This window comes from Echeneis naucrates, chromosome 10, assembly GCF_900963305.1.
Source record: "Echeneis naucrates chromosome 10, fEcheNa1.1, whole genome shotgun sequence".
NCBI classification, from domain to species: Eukaryota; Metazoa; Chordata; class Actinopteri; order Carangiformes; family Echeneidae; genus Echeneis; species Echeneis naucrates.
Window position 1 is genome coordinate 11,366,263 of NC_042520.1, and position 20,402 is coordinate 11,386,664.

Genomic DNA, 20,402 nt, shown 5'->3' on the forward strand with positions numbered 1-20,402 from the left:
TATTTGGAGGAAAAACAATACAAAAAAATAAAAAAAATAAATCACAAAAGCAAGCAATAACAGTTGGTCCTCAGTCTGTTGATGAGAAAGTGAAAACCTGCAGTGATAACAAAAATGCCTGCTTGATTTCAGAAGTGAGTGTTTGCAGTGACAAAACTGAGGTTAATGTTTACGTCAAAGTCGCTTCCAAGTCTGCTTAGTGAAGGAATGAGTTTAGTTTACTGATACAGAACGAGAAAAGTCTGAACCTGCCCACTGAGGGCCTGCATTTAGCTCAATACACCATGGATTTGATCATGCAGAGAAAACTGAAGTCATTTTATTTAGAGGATTGCATGCTGTACAAAATTATGATAAAAACATAAAAAGTAACATTTGCCTCCAAAAACATGTTAAAGCTACAATTAAAAATAATTCTCATTGTGAATAAGTTAGTAATGTTACATTTTATGAGCAGCTGAACAACTGACTAAAAATCTAAAACATCTAATCTGACTCACATTAGAGAAATGCTGTGGAAATCTAAAAATTTAAAATAGTACTTGAAATTCTCTCACATATATGGTTTGAGTGCAGCTTGAGCACATAGTTTGCTCTTTCTTTCCAGGAAGGCATATAATCCTTTAAAACACATTAGAGACAATAGTTTTGATATACAATACTGCAGAAATCAAATTAAACATTAGCTCAGCTAGCATGCCTGGAAAAGAAGCTAAAGAAATGATAACACCTGCGGCTGCCAGTGCACTGGCTTAGGCATGATCCTATCAACATAAATGAAGCTTCAGAAAGTTCACAAAAATCTGTACAGCAATGTGAAATATCAATATGATATATTTTCTGTAATTCACAATTTTGTAAACCTTTATTGAATGTGTAACAAGACTTCATCTAAGACAAGCAAATTACTTTGGTGTTCTGTAGCTACAGGCTCTTTAAAAAAAAAAAAAAAAAAAAGTACTCAAGAAAATGTCGAAGTAGATTACTCCGAAAAAAGGAAGATATCCCTCCCAAACTTGCCTGTGTGAACTCCTCAGCCACAGTGTCACAGTGGTCTCCTAAGCTAAAGAGTAAGAATCTGCTCTGGCCAACCACTAAAGAAAGACACCGTTACATAGTTACATTTATGTCTTATAACAATTTTCATCTGAATGGCTATAAAGGGAAATATAAACCCAAAAATATACTGTATGTGATGGCACTGATAGGAAATGTTTGTGTATAAATGCAAAGTAACCCAGAGCTTGGCTTATTTACTCCAAATGTAACTTTTCTATTTAATTTTACGGACATCCACAGAAGTTTTCATAAAACCAGTATAACAAATCAGTACAACAAAGGCTTGGCACTGATTTGCTACAGCTCAGCCAAGTGTATGAAAATTCTTGATCGGTTGAGAATGTGGAGAATGTGCAGTGCCTTCCAGTTTGTGAACAAGTCCTCCCCAGTCGGCAGACATGTCCACTAATGACAGAGACAGCTTTCTGGGCAAAGCTCTGTCTGTGGTTCCCTCTGAAAAATCTGTAGAGAAGAGTTAAAGAAAAAAACAATAAAGACGCGACTCTCGAAGGATGTGTCCTCGATCTGTTGTTTTGTTTGTCCACTTTTCTTCGCAGCTCTTTCACTTGTTTGCTGTCATGAGGCAAAACGCTCAAGGCAATTTCACCACCACCACACAGGCGCCTGCCCTGCCAATGTTGAGAGGGACCTCCTACAGAAACACAGAGAGGTTAGCACGCAGCCGCTCATCTGAGGCTGTCTTCAGAAAAATCCAATTTGACTTCATGCAGATAAGAGAGTTACACAGGCTAGAGTGGAAAAACATACTGCCAAAGAATAATAGTAAAAAAAAAAGGCTCAAAATATTGACAGGATTCAGTGACTCCAGCAAATTTATCTTCCCAAAAGGGATTAACTGGAACCATGGTGTTATATTGGAGTAGTTCAATGAGAGCCATTTAAAAATGTCCACAATTCCCTAAAATACAACGTGCCTACTGATATTTTTGTATTTAAACAATAAGAAAATAATATTCTTAAAAATGTGCAGCCTGATTGTGATAAATTCGTTTTGATTGTAATTACCTCAGTCCACTCGTTGTTCTGTGCATCGTAGGACTCAACAGTGTTCAGATACGACTGGCCATCATATCCGCCCACAGCATACAGCCTGTCACCCAGCAGGCATACACCCACTGCATCCCGTGGTACGCTGAGGGAGGACACAGTGGTCCACATGTCCGTCTTTGGATCGTATCTGCAATTTTAACGTTCAAACAAATGATTGTTTTGGCTTAATAAGCCTGGTATGGTTTTTATTTTTTGGTATCATTCTCTCGCGAATTCAATTCATCCCATCGGTCTGGATCTCAAGGGGAAAGGCCAGGAAGGTCCTGTCTGTAACAACCAGATAGTGTTAAACTGAAGTCTATTTGGTCAAAAGGTGTACATGTATCCTATGAGTTAACAAAATCTTCATGGTTTATTAAATAAATCTACCTACTACTTCTAATATATTCCAAAATAATTTGAGCTGACAAATATTGTTTGTCCAAAAGCAGTCATCGTTTGTAGTTTATTTTTTAAACAACATCCACTCTGATATATAAATAATGGGAAGCAAATACATGAGTTGTAATCTAGTTTTTTTAATAAGGAGGAAGTTGTCCTGAGCAGTAAATTGTAACAGGACGGTGCTCTGCTGGTGTATTGTCATGAGGATACAATGACCAGCAGATGGTGCCATACACTGTAAAATAAAACCACGTGTGGAAACGGTGATCTCTTCGACTAAGTATCATGTTGTATAACTCATTTCTGGCACGTGGTGTCAAACACAGGAACAGGGTGGGGATCAAAAGGCACTTAACTACCTTTTGTTCTTATTTTGAGGTCACAGGCCTCGTCCCCACCCATGACTGCGTGTTACCAAATGCAGTCCAATACTGCTTATGCAATACCTGCACACTAGTTATGAGAAGAGTTTACCAACCTCTCAACACAATCCGACAGTCGGGAGCAGTGGTTGGACGCAGGGGCGTCGTGTCCGCCGACAGCGTACAGGAAGTTGTTGTATGTCGCCACACCCACTCCTCCTCTCCTCTTGGCCATGGGAGCACACATGCTCCACTTGTTGGTGTGCGGATCGAAGCACTCCATCGATCGCAGACATGAGCTGCCGTCACGACCACCTACTGCAAACAGTCTGAGAAGTTAAAGAAAATTGAGCCCAACTTTCAAATATTTGCCATGTACATTCAGCGCTGCTGGGTCCGTCAAGAAAAATGAAGATCAGTTGTCAGGTGTTTGTAAAAATACTGACAGAACAGTGTCAATGCGACAGATTTTATAAGAGAAAGCAGAGCACAGTGGATAGCAGCTTTCAAAGGCCCTCTCCCAGAAAGATCGCATCAGTGTTTTAAGTGCTCGTGGCTCAGAGGCCCGACAGCAAGAAAGCAGAGGCTAGGGAAACAGCTTCCTTGTTGTCTATTTTTGACCTAGATGCAGAAATAACTCAGCACCAACTTCCACGCTGAATATTAAACGTAGAGCAGCAGCCTCTTTTCTCCTTCAGCTTCCAAACATATTTAAATTAGGCTGAAAGCTGGTCTGTTCTTTGCTTAATTCACTTTGAAATAGTCTTGTAATGCATTAATTACATACAAATACATAAAGTGTTTTTATTTTAGAGTCTTAATTACGCTGTATAAATTACCATACTTAGCAGGACAACGTCTGGTCTGAGCCGCTTTGTACTGCACAACTGCACTGTAGTTTATCACACAAGGACCACAAAGGTCAATTCTCCATTCAAGAAACAGCAATGTTGTAACACAATTAACACCCCAAAACTGTACTTTTAGCCTTTCCCTGACCACTACAGTGTGAGCTTCACAAGCACGTTTGCCTAACTAAAACATTAGACGTTTTATTCCAAGTTACTCATATTATAGGCTTCAAAACAGGACAAAATGTATTGAGACAGAAGAAGAAGAATACAAATGAGCTCGAGGTTGATTAAATTTTCTACACAAGCAGTATCTTTATTTTTATAGTAAGATTGTTGTTGCAAGGAATGTAAATGTTTCTAAAACAGAATTGAGAATTACTGTTGAAGCAAGTCCAAGAAGATGATTTGTTGTAAAATTAGCTAAAACAGGCAAGAATATACAAGAACACTGGTATTGTTTGGTCATTACTACATTGGAATATGCAGGAATATGTTTTTGCATTAAAAGAAAGTGAAATTCTTGGCAAGCAGGGTCCTATGCAATGACTCTGGCATTCAAGTGTGAATTGTCCGTACTTGTCTGCTTCCTCTGTGTCTGTTTCCAGATGCCACTGACCTCAAAATCACACTGGATGATATTTCAAAGTAGCAAAGACACACAGAGAAAATTAAAGGTCGCTCATTCTTCAATCCTCTGCACTGGGGGATATTGGGTAGGTTTTAGAAAAAGAGTGCAACTTACTTTCCATTGAGTGCTGTGACTCCCATGGTGCTCCTTGGTGTTGACATACTGGCCACATAGTTCCACTGTCTGGCCTGCGGATCCCAGCGTTCCACTGTGTTGAGATAGCTCCAGCCATCATGGCCACCAACAGCATACATGGGGCCTTCCAGCACAGCAATACCTACAGAAATTGACAGGTTATATTTTGTACATTTAAATTCACCTGTTCTCAACATTCTTTCAAAAATATTTTAAGACTACACAATATATTCAATTCCTACAAGAGGCTAAAAAAAGTTACTATGTCATGACCAAGCATAACATCAGAAAAAGGTATAAAGTAAATAACCATTTTGGTTAGTCAATAATCACTGAGGAGGAAATGAAATGATGTTGAAATCAAGCTTTGTTTTTTTGTTTTTTTACAGTTCTTGGAGAGAGCTGCAGCAAAGACACATTTCTCATTGTAGAACTTAGTAGAATGACTCATAGCTCACAAAACCTATTCAAAAGCAGGAAGACTATAAAACTGCGTTGTTATTCTTCATTCTCGAGTCACAGAGGAAAGTAGTTTTCATCAGTAACATAGTAGAGGATGTTTAAAACAATGGATTTTTCTATTACCACCCTTATTTTCTTTGGTGAGAGTTCAGTTATTTGGAGGGAGTACAAGGCCGCATTCAGAAAATCTCCAATAACATAAACACTGCCAGACAGAAACTATTCTAGATGTGCAGCTCCTTTAAATTACTGACTGGTGGTTTTGGAATAAATCAAATTTTCCTTTTCTTGTCTTTACCTGAAATGCAGACAGCAGGAATTGGCCATGTAGGGATGCTTGTAGACTACTAAACTTAAATATATTCAGACTCAATACATGCAGTGAGAGATATTTGCTTCAAGAAAGATCAAAGACCACACAGGTAATCTGTACAGTGTGATCTCCAGAGAACACTGATACCCCAGACCACACAGGGCGGGTGAGCTGAATGGTTTGACAAGATCTCCCTGTTTTGTAACCCAGACCTGTTTTAACTGCAAATCAAAATTCTTCTCCTATGAGATTTGAGGGCAGGGAAGGGTGAAGAAGAGTAGGGCCAGCACAGACTGCCAAGCTTTGATAGGGAAATGGGAACATGTCAGAGTTCTATCTCAGAAAGAAATGAGGTCAGTTTTATTATTATTGTTATTATTGTTGTTAATAATAATAATAATAATAATAATAATAATAATAATAATAATAATAATGCAATTCATTCAACACTTTGCACATTCTGCAAACAGTCCAGTATGGAAAACATATTATACATGAACATAAACATAAGTTTTTTTTTTATTTATTTTATTTTAATTTGAATGCACTGCTAATTAAACTACTAATTGGTTTATTGGGAAAATAACAGAATAATTCAGTTACACAACTCATGATATGTTAATAAAGTAATATTGGGGAATGAAAATATCATCAATAGAACATCAAAATGTTATGATAGAGTGAGGTATTTCACAGGAGTTGCATGGCTTTAATGAAATAAATGAAATAAGGGAAGCACTGTTCATTGAAAGAAACACTCACCGAGTCCATGTCTGTGTGTTGACATGGGGGGCATCGTGGACCACAATTTATTGATCGGATTGTAACACTCCACCATGTTGGATGTCTTGAGCCCATCTCTCCCTCCAACCACATACAGCTTGTTGTCTATCACAGCCACACCAAACTGCAGCCGACGTCCATTCATGACACCAACTTGAACCCAGGTGTTTGTCCGCAGGTCATACTTTTCTATGGTGGTGGAGCCTAAACCAGACATGAGGCATGTCATGAGATGAGGTGGACATGAAGTATGACACTTCAGATAAATGGGCCGTACCTTTGGTGGCGTCCATCCCTCCAACAGCATAAAGTGCACCCACAGTCGACTTCCTGGGTTTGGTCCGAGGGCTTTGAAACATGGGACGACGCTCAGGCAGGAGATGGTACTTCATGGCCTCCATCAACAGCTTTTGACATTCCAGATCGTCAGAGAACATCTTGTTGTTTTCGAGATCTGCAAGAAGCTACATTAAAATAAATGAAAAAGCAAGTAAATGCCAAACAAATTATTATTTTCAGATCGTGTGAAAATAAATACATCAGTCATAAAAACATTGCTATAAAGACTGTTAGCAGATTTTTATTTAAATCTACTATTTCATAAAAGCACTGATGTAGGTGCAGTTAACTCCATGCATTTTCCAAACAGTGCAGTGAAAAATACTTCAGTTTAAATGTCTTATAACATTAAGCCTGTGCTGGAAAATGATGAAGCAGCTTTTCAAGGAGCACATTTTTTATGTGGTTTTATTGAATATATTAACCACACAATTCATTTTCATGAAGTTTTGTATGCATTTATTGATCCTGCCCGCCTGCCTGCAAGCAATGTCAGCAGCACTGCTCTGCTTATCTTTTTTGTTGTGACGAAGTACAGTTTTGACAAAAAAAAATTATTTCCATTATTTATTTACTGAACAGCAAGAAGCATCTCTCAACACAATGGATGATATTACTTGTATTCATTAAAACACCAAGACATTGTTTTAAGCTGTTTTCCTGCATAAATTCACAATAAAGTAAAATATAAAATTTTCAGCAGCATAACCAGAAATTTCAAAGTAATTAAAATAAATCAGTAGTGATATAAAAACAGAAATATTTCTATATTTCAGTGCTGCCAGAGGAATGCTCATCTGTGAGTCTGATTTTATGTAAATTAGGATGACACAGTTCTAAAACAATGCTTCTTCACATAAATAAAGCATTTAAAAAAAATATGAGGCTTGTGTTTAAAATAATCCAAACATAGTCTAGCTATTTATAACATATAAAATATGAAAGCTCCTATCCAGCTCTCATACCTCATTAAGATGGTAGCATTAAGAAGTGCTTGGACACTGGCAGTAATTGGAGAGCAACAATTTATTGATATAAAATGTACCATTTTTATTATTTTGAAACTTACATTTTTAAACAAATATTCTCTGATTTGTTATATGACACAACAATTAAAATTTTCATCAGCTAAGTTCTCAACTACAGAAATAACACCATAACCTTGATCATACCTCTTCTACAGCCACCACCTCGGACCCTTTATCCACAACCTCACCTGTGGAGGAAGAAGAGGCAGCCGGATGTAGGCGAGAAGCACCCCGAGGTCCTGTTGTCGATGCTGGACATCATACCGTACCCACATCATCAATGCCTGGAAAATGGTTTCCTCGTCTGGGACGTTGATGTCATCACTGGAGAGCAGCTTAACAATCTCTGCTGTGGGGAGGAGCAGGAACTCCTGGTTCTGAATGACCTCCAGGAAGTGTTCCTGGAAGATAGAGGAGACATGGAGGAGGCAGATAAGCATCAGTCGTTAACAGAGGAGTACCAAATGTCACAAGGACAACGAGGTGAAACTAAATAAATCAAAGTAGATAGAGAGGTGTCTATCTGCCCCTTCTAACAACTGATAATCACACTGAAATACTTGCAATTTCTCAAACTGTTGAAAGTGAAACTGTTGACTGTTTCACTTAGCTCATTAAATCACATGACCCATATAGTAGCAGGCTACAAATCAATTTGGAATGAAGAATACTCAAAAAAGCTTCATCATTAGCCTATAAACCAATTTTTTCTGTTAATCATACTTGGAGCCAAAGTGTTTGATTGCCTTTTAATGAGAAACAGAATGGGACTACACACCAATGTCTCCATCTCACCAAGGTGGTGTCCTGCTCTAAGTTTTGTGGAAGCTGTTCTCTATTGCCTTCCTAAAGATTGATCTTCCATTTACTGGCCAGAGGCCCAGGCGATATTGCAGCGCTGCATGGCTACCTTTTCAAGGACATCTACACTGAGCAGTTCCATTAGAGATGACGCTACATAAAAAACCCTCCCTCCTCTGCGCCTCTACATTATATCCAACTTTACAACACATGAAAGACATGCAGAGCAATCCTCGGGCATAACCATGCCCTGTTTCCTTTTTGTACAAAGCAGCTGAGCATTAATTATTAAGATACCAGAATTACTTTGACGAATCAAGTGCTTGCTAGATGCTCAACAATTACACAAAACAAACACGGTATTGATTATCAACATGCAACAAATTACAAATTATGGAAACAGATTGGGAGAGCTTAACACAAACATCCATAATGAAATGAGGGACATCTATTGATTTGTTGTGGTAATGCAAGGGGAGAAATTCAATCGAACTCTGACATTGCGTTAGACCAATTATTTGTAATTACTAATCCAGAAGAGCTCAACAGCTTTTTTTTTTTTTTTCATTAGGATTTAAAAGGATCTGCTCTCAGATGCTGGCAAACTTGTTGCTGAGTAAACTGCCTGGAAAACAAGATCAGCGGGAGAGGATACTAATTGATTTAACTACTGAAAAAGAGTAATTGTGAAATAACAGTGTTTTTAAGCCAAGGGATGCTGATGTTTAATCAGTAGGAGGCTTAGAGAACTACCTTTCAAGAACTTTCCCATTACCATGTAATTTGCTGAGGCTAGAAAAGACAAACTGTTGTACTGCATTATTTTCTAAGAGTGGATTCCATTTACTTAATCTAAATCTATTAGCATTCATTTAAATATATAACAGCAGCATAATTTTTTCCTAAAAAAGAGGTTTTGTCATTTTAAACAATGAAATATTACATTTTTTTATGTACCACAACAGAAAAATGGACAACTCCTTCGTGTAGGAAAGGGATGTCAGCAGCAGATCTCAGCTGCCTCGCTCAACCAGGAAAAACAAGCTTATCAAAACACAAGTCACTCCACTTAGTACCCAGAGGATGGACATCCAGGAAGCCCACAGCTCTCCCTGATCATTACTGAAGTGACTGAACGGGAAGTTGGCCCTCTTGTGTAGTATGATGATTAGATTAACCTCCTGGTCATGGATGGGGCCTCTGAAAACAGACCAAGCAGATGTCCTTTAGGAGATAACGCCTGCTTAGTATTGTCACTTCGGTGTGGCCAGCAAGACGGTATCTGACAAATATGAGCATAAATCTTAATCCAATGTAAATAATCCCCATGGACACATAGAAATCCAATTTTCATGAATCTAGCAACACACTAATCAATGTCTAGAAACATGGTATCTCATACTGACAGCCACATAACCAAATTAAACAAAGTACAAGCATGAAACTATTCAATTTCTATTCAAATGTGCATGTCACCCAGTTCTCTGCTGAAATGAGATGGTACAGATAAACAGGACACCAATAGGCCATTCTTTTTTAGGTGTTGACAGGTTATTTACTTTAACTAGCAACAACTCAGAAAGCAAACACAAATATTCCAATGTGCTACATCCAGAATACCCAAACAAAAAAAACAAAAAAAACAACAAAAAAAAAAAAAAAAAAAAAAAAAAAAATATATATATATATATATATATATATATATATATATATATATATACACACACACACACACGTATTAGTAAATATAAATTGCGTTTACTGTCCAAACTGACAAAACAATGGTTATCATGCAGGATATAATCAGAGTTGCTGTGATGCAAATATAGTTTGGATCAGTGTTGAAGTCTGTATCCCCTTAGTACTTTAGATTTACTTTGGATTAGCTAGCGCTCATATTTCATTCACTATGGTGTCCAATGCCTTTCATGTTGAACGTACAGTAAGCGTAGTTAAAGTAAAATATTTGAAAATATTCTTGTTACATTTTTAGGTTTCAATGCTACGACTGCCTCTGTATAGTCATGCAGCTAAGAGTCACTTTGAGAGTTAACATCGTAACAACAAAATGAATAATTTAGCCCATCCAGCCATGTGAGTGTGGTCTGACTCTGTTTGCCCTCCTACCATGGTGTAGTTATGAGCCACATTGAGCAGGTCCACACAGCCCTGGGCATCTGCGAAGGAGCGTATTCCCAAGCAGTTGGATGGATGAAGCTGTTTCATTAGAAAGTTACAGCAAACCTGGATGACTTGTGAAAGCTGGAGGAGACAAGCTGCTGCCAATAAACTCTCAATGGTCTCCTCTTTCAGCTCAAGCACACCTACAATGTCAGGACAGGCAAAAGACATTTTTATATCATGTGTGAATGCAGGTTCCAGTAACACACACAATATTAATCACAGAAATGACAAAAAACATTAGCAATGGTAATTTAAAGAAGAATTAACAGAAAAAATGCTCGTGGAAGAATAGTTGCTGAAGCAGATATTGTGATTGAATCACATTGTAGGGAATTTATCAAATTTGTCCTCTCATATAAAGCAGTTTTGAAGTGTTGCCCAGCCAGGCGGCCCCAGTCATGAAATGCCCAATGGATCCAATTTAATCACGCTGGCTTTCAGAAGTCTAATAACTACTTACAAGAACCAGTGAATGTCTTTATGAGCACTCACCGGTGTAGGCGAAATGAACCAGGGATCTGAGGGCCTCAGGATCCACTCCCTCCATCTTTATCTCCTCCTGCTTTGCCTCTCTCACATCGCTGGTGAACATAGCAGCGAAGTAGTCTGACACAGCACTCAGGACCAGTCTGACATGGAGAAATCAACAAAACAACATAATGAGCGTTTTATCTTTTACTACTGTAAATGATAAAAGCTGATTATTTAAAGTGCGCGACTAATTGGTCAATCTTAAATCCCTCTAATTGGTGCCAAACAAAACAGGCAGCCCTTTCCAAGGTGAAACCAAAAATACACTTCAATGACAAATATGCTCAAGTGACAGTTCTCCTTATATCCTACTGTTGGACAGTCTTTGGCACATTACTTTTAAGAAGTAACAAGTTATAGTTTCTAGTGACCTCTCTCAAAAAGTAACTGAATTAGTATTTGAGTTACATAATTATACAGTAAAAGTAACTAGTGACCAGGAAAGTAAATATTGTATTAGAATTTTTTAATGCACAACTATTTAAAAAAAATCTCTTTAATGGAACTTTTAACTGGACAATTCACTCAATTTTTTAGAATAAAAGCTGGATATTGTATATGTTTAGATTATTTCAATGCACATCTGATACAATGAAATATTAATATTTCAACAGAAAACATAATGTCTGAGCTTCCACTTGGTGAGTCGCCATTGCAGCACGTGTCTCGGTCGTGTGTGTTTTCGGTTTTTGCGTGAACTTCCGCTCACCTCTGCCTCTGATTGGCTTGTCCTGAAATTGCACTGAGGCTGAGCGATGCGTCGGTGACAACAGGTTAATAAGCTCGATTGTAGTTATGTCGGTAACGGCTTAGTGAGGTCAGTAACAGCAGTTAGTGATTAGTAGGATCGGCCTTTACTGAAGAAAGAGACGCTGTTAATTTAATGTCGTTATTCCCGCCACCAGCCCCAAAGGGACGTGAAACCTGTTTACATTCATCAAGTAATTTATTTCTAATGTCTCCTAACTTACTTTGATTTCCGGCTCTTGTTTTTCTTTCTTTTTTCTTCTTCTTCGTTTTTTATTTTTCTGAATGAACCGGAGCCAATCAAACGCAGCGCCACGTTCAGCCTGCGCACGAGCATTGGCAGCGTTCGCCGAGCCGTGCGTCGCGTTCTCTTGTGCGCATGTGCGGACGTGAAACGTCATCAGTTAAACCAGCTGGCGCTGAGGAGCGGGAAATGAGAACGCTCGAGGCGGAACTTCGCCGCACATTTCGGTGGAAAAAGATGTCAGCAGAGGTGATTATAACATCTGTCTTCCGTACGTTTGCTTTAATAATCCGGAAACACAAGGGCGTAACTTTGGGTTGGACACTGGGGGGGGTACTGAGCCCTCTGTCAGATACGCTGCCCCTTTATACTTTTTTGTTTTCATGTTTTTGTTTTGGTTTGTTTTTTTTAAGTGTGGAAGCTTTGGATGTGTTATCAACTGTGATCAATACTGATACTATCGCCATTTATGGATCCAGTTCTTTACAATACTATTTCAGTACTTTTTTGAGGAATAAAAGAAAACTTGATCAATTTAGGAACATAAACTACATGTATTTATTCATTATAAATAAGGATGCTTAATGTTTATATCCAACATGTAACTGTTTATTAAATCTGACTCTGTGTTGCCCCCCAATTTTCACCGTTTGCTGTTACCATGGCGACAAAGTCACCTGTTACCTGGGTAGCGAATCTTGCTAACTGGCTGGCTAGCATTACAGCTAAGACACAGCAAAGCAGAAAGTGGGATCAAATATTGGTTCAGCTGACTGATTATTTGACTGGTGAGTGGTAATAACATACCTCCTGTTAGGAAGACACCTTTACTCTTTTGCCCAGCCAACAACTTGAGACACTTGGTTGCAGGGGTGGACAGTAAGGAAGTAAATTTACTTGAGTACTGTACTTAAGTACAGTTTTTGAGTATCTGTACTCTACTTGAGTATTATTTTTGGGGGATACTTTTATTTTCACTCACTACATTTGAAGGACAAATATTGTACTCCTCTGCATTTCTATTGACGCTCTTGTTACTCGCTACTTTTGCGCTAGTCTAACATTACTCATTCATTGTTTTTAATTGTAATTGTTTTTGTAAAACGCACACCTCTGTGCGTGTTCCAGTTAAGACTATGGCCATGATGTATAATACTCATCCTACTTGAAATTATTTCTCCATAACAATCGGCTCATTCTACATTGTGGCCGTATTATTAACTGGAACAAGCGTACCTCTTGTTTTCAGATGACCATGCATTAGCTTGTAGCCAGTGATGTCACGTCATTGTGGGAACGCCCCCCTGGAGGGCAAAAGATGTTAATTCTTCTGCCTGTCCGCTACCCGCCAGCTACTTTTTTTTATTAGATTTAGCGTAACTTTTTACAAAATGCCGGATAGTTGCAGTGCAATTGGCTCCACAAATCGACAAGGAGACAAGCCTGGGTTGTGCTTTTACAGAATCTCATCTGAGAAAAAAACCCAGAGAGGGGGAGATGGTGGATATGTGCCTTAAGACGTCCCACCGTCCCTGGGGACAGTAAACAATGACAACCAACGAAGTACACACGTCTTTGCAGCCAACATTTCATCAAGGGAAAGCCTAAGCTCTAACATTAGTTAACACTAAGTGTTTTAACTAGTATGCTGTCAGTCATGTATTTACATATTCGTTCTGCTATGGTTCGCTTAAGTGGACCTACAGTATGTACCCAACGCCACTGGTCTAATAACACTAGCCGACAGCATTAGTTGAGGGAAGGTTCATTTTCTGTCTAAAAAGATAACAAATATTGGAAGTGAAGAAGGCTTTATGAGTTTGCATGCAGTGTAAATTTGGTGAAAGTTCAGATGATATTATTCATTAAACATTGCCGAATTGGAGGTCTGGCAGGGACTTCACTGCTTCTAACGGCTGAAATACGGCAGCGGGTGCTGTGTATGGCAAGTGCCCAAAACTTGCAGTTTAATCTTATAGCTTGTGTTTTCATGTTTAGAGAGATGATCTAAATATTCGTGGCTAGAAACTATTTGGAAATTAACAGGTTTGTGTTGTTTTCTGGTGTTTACAGTGTTAGCTCCCATCTTGGACCCGGTTTTTTGCCCTCCAGGGATCAGTGCGAGTCACGTGACTGAAATCTATGACTGAGAGGTGTTCCACTCTTTCTGTCGTATAAAGGTGTGTTTTGCTCTACACCATGGCATGCCACTGTGTCACACACTTCATGAGAAAGAACAAATCTTTACAACACATTGTGCGACATTATGCTGTTGATGTAATAAGTTCATGAAGTAAATATTCAACGTGATTCATACCACTTCTGTGCTTTTACATCGCTGTAGGAAATTGAGTAACTTACTCCCCCACATTCTCTATCATTCCACTTTGCCGGTGTATAATGAATGAAATTGCCCTTCATATTTCATGTTGCTAATAGCCGTACTCGTCAGACTTGCAATTACGTGAATTCATTTGTCTAGTTGCCATAATGCTTGATGATTCATGAAGGGAAAGCAAGATGGTATGGCATTACAGGGAAATGAGATTGTGACACAGTCAAAAGTCTCCATCCATGTTTCTATAGCATCTAATATTCAGACAAAATTCTGATTCCTTCACTTTCTGCACACTTTTCTCTCATGTTGTAGATTTAATTGTGATGGAAAATCATTTTTGCTCACCACTGTACAGTCAGTAACCTATCATGCAAAAGACAGCACGCTTTTATTTTCTTTTTAATCAATTAAAAATAAAATAATAATAAAAAATACTAAATTAATATTAAGTATTCAGACCCTTACTGTGGTACTTTGTGGAAGTCTCTTTGGCAGAAATTACCGCCTCAAGTCTTCTGCAAGCTTTGCACACTTGAATTGGCGCAGTTTATCCAATTTCTCTCCACAGATCCTGTCAACCTCAGTCAGATTGAATGAGAAGTGTCGGTGAACTGACATCTTCAGGTCTCTCCACAGATGCTCTGTGAGGTTTTAGTTTGCTTCTTGTTGTTCCTGTGCTGACCCCATTCCAAAAGAGGATGCATTTGACCACAGTCTATATTGCCAAAGCAGAGTCTAAAAGTAAAAGCTTTCAGTTTTGGATTTTCAGTCATCTTAAATTTCTAATCCTGTGTTTTAATTTTTTGACTATGGGTTATTGAGTATAGTGGTGTAGATTGATGGGTTAAATTTATATTTTTAAAATTAAGTAATTGTTTTTTTAGGATGTCATTTATAATATCCATCGCAGCGTTACATGTGTCTTATGAACAAATATGAAACCACACTGAAATAGACAGGCAGTTTGTTTCACTCAACTAGGTCAGTCACTGATACTTGTCTCTCTCTGTGGAGCATATGGTTTCTATTTCATGAGTCTGTCTGGATGAGCCAACAAATTATGCCAGTGGACAGACATACAAATGCATGCCTTCATTCTATATCAGGAATGTTACAGCCATTCAACTGAGGGCTTGATGCCCAAATATTGACAACTGTATGTAGTGAATGGCAGTGCTCTTTCATGTACCAAATGCGATATGGAAATGAGGAAAGGGCTGAGGTGTAACTGAATCCCAGCAGTATACATTATTTAGACCAGTGAACATGGAGTTTGCTCATCATTTCTGTCAGCTGTCACCTGAAAATCAAAAGAATTTTGATTTGCGTTTCAAAACTTGATCAGTTATTGCAAAAAGGAATTGGGCTTATAAAATATGTTTCAGCATGCAAATTTGTGTCTGGACCAAAGCCTGGATTCATATGTTGACCTTGGCTTAAGTGAATCCAGATGAGCTTCTTAACTCGAGCAGATGCAGGTGTGAAATAATCAAATCAAAGCAGACAGATGTATGAACACCAACCTGTGAGCTGGTATCTTGTTATCCCCGGCTATCAAAAGGACATCACACAGCTGCTTGTGCTGGAGGTATGTCTCCATCTTACGGAAAGTCTGCTCTGCATGATTAGTGGCTTGAAAAAACTCATCTGAGGACTTGGTGTTCATTCTGGTAAAAGTGCTCAGAGCCAACCTGTAAGGAGGGAGTAAGAGGAAAGAGATGGTTTGTGACCAAAGCGACATAGTTTGGGATCTTTGCTGTACTTTTGATTGCAGTTTCCCACTTATTTGATGTTGCACCAGAACTGATTTGCTCCTGCTGCACAAAGACAACATGGCACAAAGTGGGGGAAAAAGATCAAAAAAGATGACTAAAGCACATGTAAAATTAATAATTGCATTTTCATTTACAAAAACAATTAATTTTGCTCCCTGTCCAAGTGTGAAATAAATAAAGAAATTTAAGTGCTGTACACAGCAAGATAAACAAATTGAGAAGACAAAAAGGCTTCTTTGGACACATGGCACTGGATCATCTGTTCCCTGTGGTACATCTCCATCCTTCTTGAAATTAAAATTGTTATGGACTAAACTCCTCACATAAATGGATAATTAGTGCTTCAATCCAATGGGACAAGCAAGCTCTGCAATCAGTGCAACAGCTTCCCAGACACAATTTCCTTACATTTGTATGCATACATGCCTTTGTGTTTGTTCCTGTGTGTGTCTGCATATCTGTGTGCTTTCCAAAGATGGGGACTTAACAAGTGAGTAAGCCTGTTCCTCACAGCATTGTGCTGAGGCTGGGTCTGTGTCCCCACAGGCTGCTAGATTACATGCTGTTTTACAGTCATCAAAGTAATCCCTCAGACTTGTGGCAGAAAATGCTGCCCAGTCACTTTGGTGTCCTTCACAGACTTAGTCCACTCATTGACATTTAGGGTTTGTTTGTTACGCCAAATAAACGAACCCAAGCTGCCTATCCAAGGGAATTTACTGTCGTCTCATGGTGTTGCTGCTGTGTAAAGACTGATAGTGCACAAGAAAAAAAATGTCACCACTATTTAAAGAGACATTTAGGTTACGTTTTACACTGCAGGCCCAAGTGGCCTGAATCTGTTTTGTCCCCCCCCCCCCGCCTTTGTTATCCAGAGCCGACAGTTTAATGGCAGTGTGAGTTGTAGAAATTACATGAAATCTGATGTTTTCAAAACAGGTTTGGGCCACGTTCATATATGGTTCTAAATTGGATACAGATCAGATTTTTTTTTTTTTTTTAAACTCAGTCTGAACAACGATGCGACCTGTATGTCCCTTTAAATAGACTGACATAACTCGCCGCAGAACAGAGTCACAAAACAAAAGCAAACCGGGCAAACAGCAGCACTGGAGGTAGTCAGTGGAGGAACAGCAAAATATTCATCCTTTTCAAACTATAACAGCTAACATCTTTGGCCCCCATGTTTATTATTACAGATCTCTTCTTGTTTATTTCCATAGACAGCGTGCTCATTGTCATGTCTTGTTTTTCTGCACATGGAGGTGATGAAAAAAATAGAAATCCAAATTAATGTCCCAAGTCATCACCACTCATATCCTGATATGGGAGTTGCAAAAACCAGTCAAGTTGCAGATAAGTCAATACAAAAGAGCAGTTAACCATGTGATGTATTGGCACAGGGCATAGGCTAAGATGGAGGACGTGGTGGCTACACTACAAACTTTTCAACCAAGTCTGTGACTTTCTCCTTTTTGTCTACCTAAAGCAATGTTTTCCTTACAAGAATTGTTTATATTGCTCTCTGGTCACTGCAGTATCCTATAGTCTAATCTTTATTGGGGGACTTTATGCTAAGTGCGAGAGTAATTTATTGCTCTGTCACAGTAATTCCCTACTGACTCTGAAATCTTAGAGAGGAACACCAAACAAGACTGAATAAGCAATGTGACCATAAAACTAAGATGCATTGCCTTTCCTGGCTCCAACGCAGGCTGTAAGGATTTTTCATGCCTACCAATCTCTCCGACACTAATTGCGTTGGTATCACATTCTAGGGAGCAGTAAATTTCTCTGAGGAGTATAGTTTGTTTTCAGTAGTGAATCGGATCATCAGAGGTATAGCCCAATTTTATCGAGGCACTAAAGCTTCAGAGCACCTTACTCCAGAGAAACTGTTGTAGGGACAATGCTGTACATTGCACATTATGCAAGCCATTCAAAAAAGCCCCACTCAGCCCACGGATTTCTTACGTGGTTTACAAAAAATGTTTATGTACCCACGAAAATGGTAAATTAACCAACAAAATAGAATGAAATCAGGCAGAGCAAAGCACCTATCCCATGTTAGCCTACACACTTCTGTCAGTGAGCACATATCACCTGGAATCCTGTCATTTACAGCTGACACCTATCCAGAGCTACCACATTGAAACGTGACTAATTGGAACTGAGAAAACACTGCCTACTGAAAAAAACACTGCTATGCAGGTGAAAGATATGCTCTACAGTTTTTCCTTCTGTTGTTAAGACTTGGAGTCTGTCTTAAGCCTGTGTCGTTAGAAAATCTGTGTACAGATTTTTGTGCATTAGATAAAAAGACTCATAACAGGATAAATTTTGCATGGTGGTGGAGAGGAGGACATTGACAAAACTCTAATCCATCATGGATAACCCCAACCATCCCCTCCACCATCTCCTGCAAAGGCAGCAGAGTACGTTCTCAGACTAAGGCAGCTCCGTTGTCATAAGGACAGATACCTTAAGTCTTTCCTTCCATCTCCCGTCAAGCTGTACAATTACTCTTTGATAAACCACATTTGATATTCACTGCACTGCAACAACACTTAGTATCAACAACTGCATGTAGTACATGTATAACCTGTATATATGCCTATGTCAATATTAGGTACATATTGTAGGATATTTTTTTGTTCTTCCTTTCAATTAGTTTATTTGTATTATTTGTTAAGGCTGCTGTAACAAACGAATTTCCATGTGGATAAATAAAGAATCTATCCATCTATCTTTCTAAGTTGACACTTTGCTGACACTGCCCCCCGAGATAAACAGTTCAACAGTTCAAGATGAGCTTTCATCAGCCCAGATTAGCCGCTAGCTCTAAAGGTTATGAGTCAGATGTGTTGCTGAGAATCTCCGTCCTATTTCAACTAGTGTCAACTCCATCCGTCTACAAGAGGGAAAGTCATGCCTGCCTGGGCCAAAAGGGACATGTCGCTTTCAAAATGGATTATAACAGCCATTTGCCCCTGAAGGCTGCTGAGTAGCTTGGGTTGGGTTGGCAATCCAACAACCCCTACAAAGCCTCATGCAGCATGTGCCAAGTCTATATATTCCAGGAGATCTTTATGCCTCTGTACTTTGACAGTTTGTATACTGCCATTCGGCTTTGTGCGGAGAGAAATACAGCATATAAACGGGCTCTAATAACTTGAGACCGTACTGAGCACTAAGACCAAAATGATAACTTGGCGCTGAAATTGTTTTTTTTTTTTTTTTTCCCCCTCTCTCTGTACTGTGCCAATCTATCAAGACACACAGACTTGTTCTGCCACCATTGTTATGCCAAACATAATGTACATGCTCAATATTAATAATGATGGTGGAAAAGCAGCCTCGTACAGGAAACAATTTCTTTTAAAATCGGCTCCTAATGTGGCCCTTCATGTGAAGTGCAGAGGGAAACTGCCACAGCTATTAAGAAATGTGAAATATTGCATTCTTCTAGCTTTATCCTTAAGATTTCACCAAAACTGCACACACTGTAAAAGTGGAGAAGTTCATGGCAACACAATGTCTGAACTGATAATTAATAACTCGAGTTGCTGATCCCTCTTTTGAATATTACACATCGAGAACAGATAAACATTGCACTGTGAAATTAACACATTATCAGAATAGCTCTTGTTTATGTATTATTGATGGATACAGTCAGGAATCTGTTCGAAGCCACTGAGTAACAATGTGCCAGGTCATGAATATATTCCAACTTCACTCCTTATTTTGTTAAGTACAGCATATTAATACAGATCTTTAAAAAGTGCATGTATGGTAAATATTAATTCCATAATGTGGTTTTCAGTCATTGTTCTCTGTGTGTGATGCTGAGCTGTGCATTTTAATGGTGGGGAGTTTGGTGTAAAGTGTGTGTGTGTGTGTCTCTGTTGGGGGCTGGGGGCATCCTGTAAGTGAAAAATGTGCAGATCTTAGCAAAAAGCTACTCACTGCTTTGCTGATGGCAGGTTATCTCGCACAGCGTATGAGATTGTCATCACTGTTAGAACGTCTGAAATTTATTTACATTCGATGTTAGTGGGTGAACAAATTAATCCACAACATCATTGTGGTGGGCCCTCGGTTGCATGTGGTCAACTGTATAGATAAGATCTTTTTAGATATGTGTTTGCAGTTTCCTCTAGCCTGGTGGTTCTAAGACCTGGGGACTTAAAAGCTATATAATATTTTGATGGTAGTATGAGGGTTTTCTCAAACTTAATGAATTATATAATAATATTATTTTATATATAATTATAAAATATTTTTAATTATTATATAATAATTATTTTAACCATAATTTATTTTCTAATCTAACTATTACAGTAAACCCATTGGATATTTTCAAA

General features: G+C 38.6%; 1 protein-coding gene across 6 annotated transcripts in view; it reads right to left on the reverse strand.

Moving 5' to 3' along the window:
- Nucleotides 1–305: 305 nt before the first annotated feature.
- The window catches only part of klhl4 (kelch-like family member 4), a 32,399-nt gene continuing 12,302 nt past the window's right edge, over nucleotides 306–20,402 (reverse strand). For 3 of the 6 annotated variants that reach the window (XM_029511855.1, XM_029511854.1, XM_029511850.1), the window contains 10 exons: nucleotides 15,787–15,954; nucleotides 10,896–11,032; nucleotides 10,347–10,543; nucleotides 7,607–7,819; nucleotides 6,329–6,515; nucleotides 6,031–6,255; nucleotides 4,473–4,635; nucleotides 2,993–3,205; nucleotides 2,086–2,257; nucleotides 306–1,711 (listed from right to left, as the gene is read on the reverse strand). In XM_029511855.1, coding sequence (XP_029367715.1) covers nucleotides 1,652–1,711; nucleotides 2,086–2,257; nucleotides 2,993–3,205; nucleotides 4,473–4,635; nucleotides 6,031–6,255; nucleotides 6,329–6,515; nucleotides 7,607–7,819; nucleotides 10,347–10,543; nucleotides 10,896–11,032; nucleotides 15,787–15,954 — 1,735 coding nt within the window. In that variant the 3' untranslated portion in view covers nucleotides 306–1,651. Of the gene's footprint in view, nucleotides 1,712–2,085; nucleotides 2,258–2,992; nucleotides 3,206–4,472; nucleotides 4,636–6,030; nucleotides 6,256–6,328; nucleotides 6,516–7,606; nucleotides 7,820–9,310; nucleotides 9,420–10,346; nucleotides 10,544–10,895; nucleotides 11,033–15,786; nucleotides 15,955–20,402 lie in introns of those variants that run through there. The other 3 variants (XM_029511853.1, XM_029511852.1, XM_029511856.1) reach the window with 3 other exon arrangements.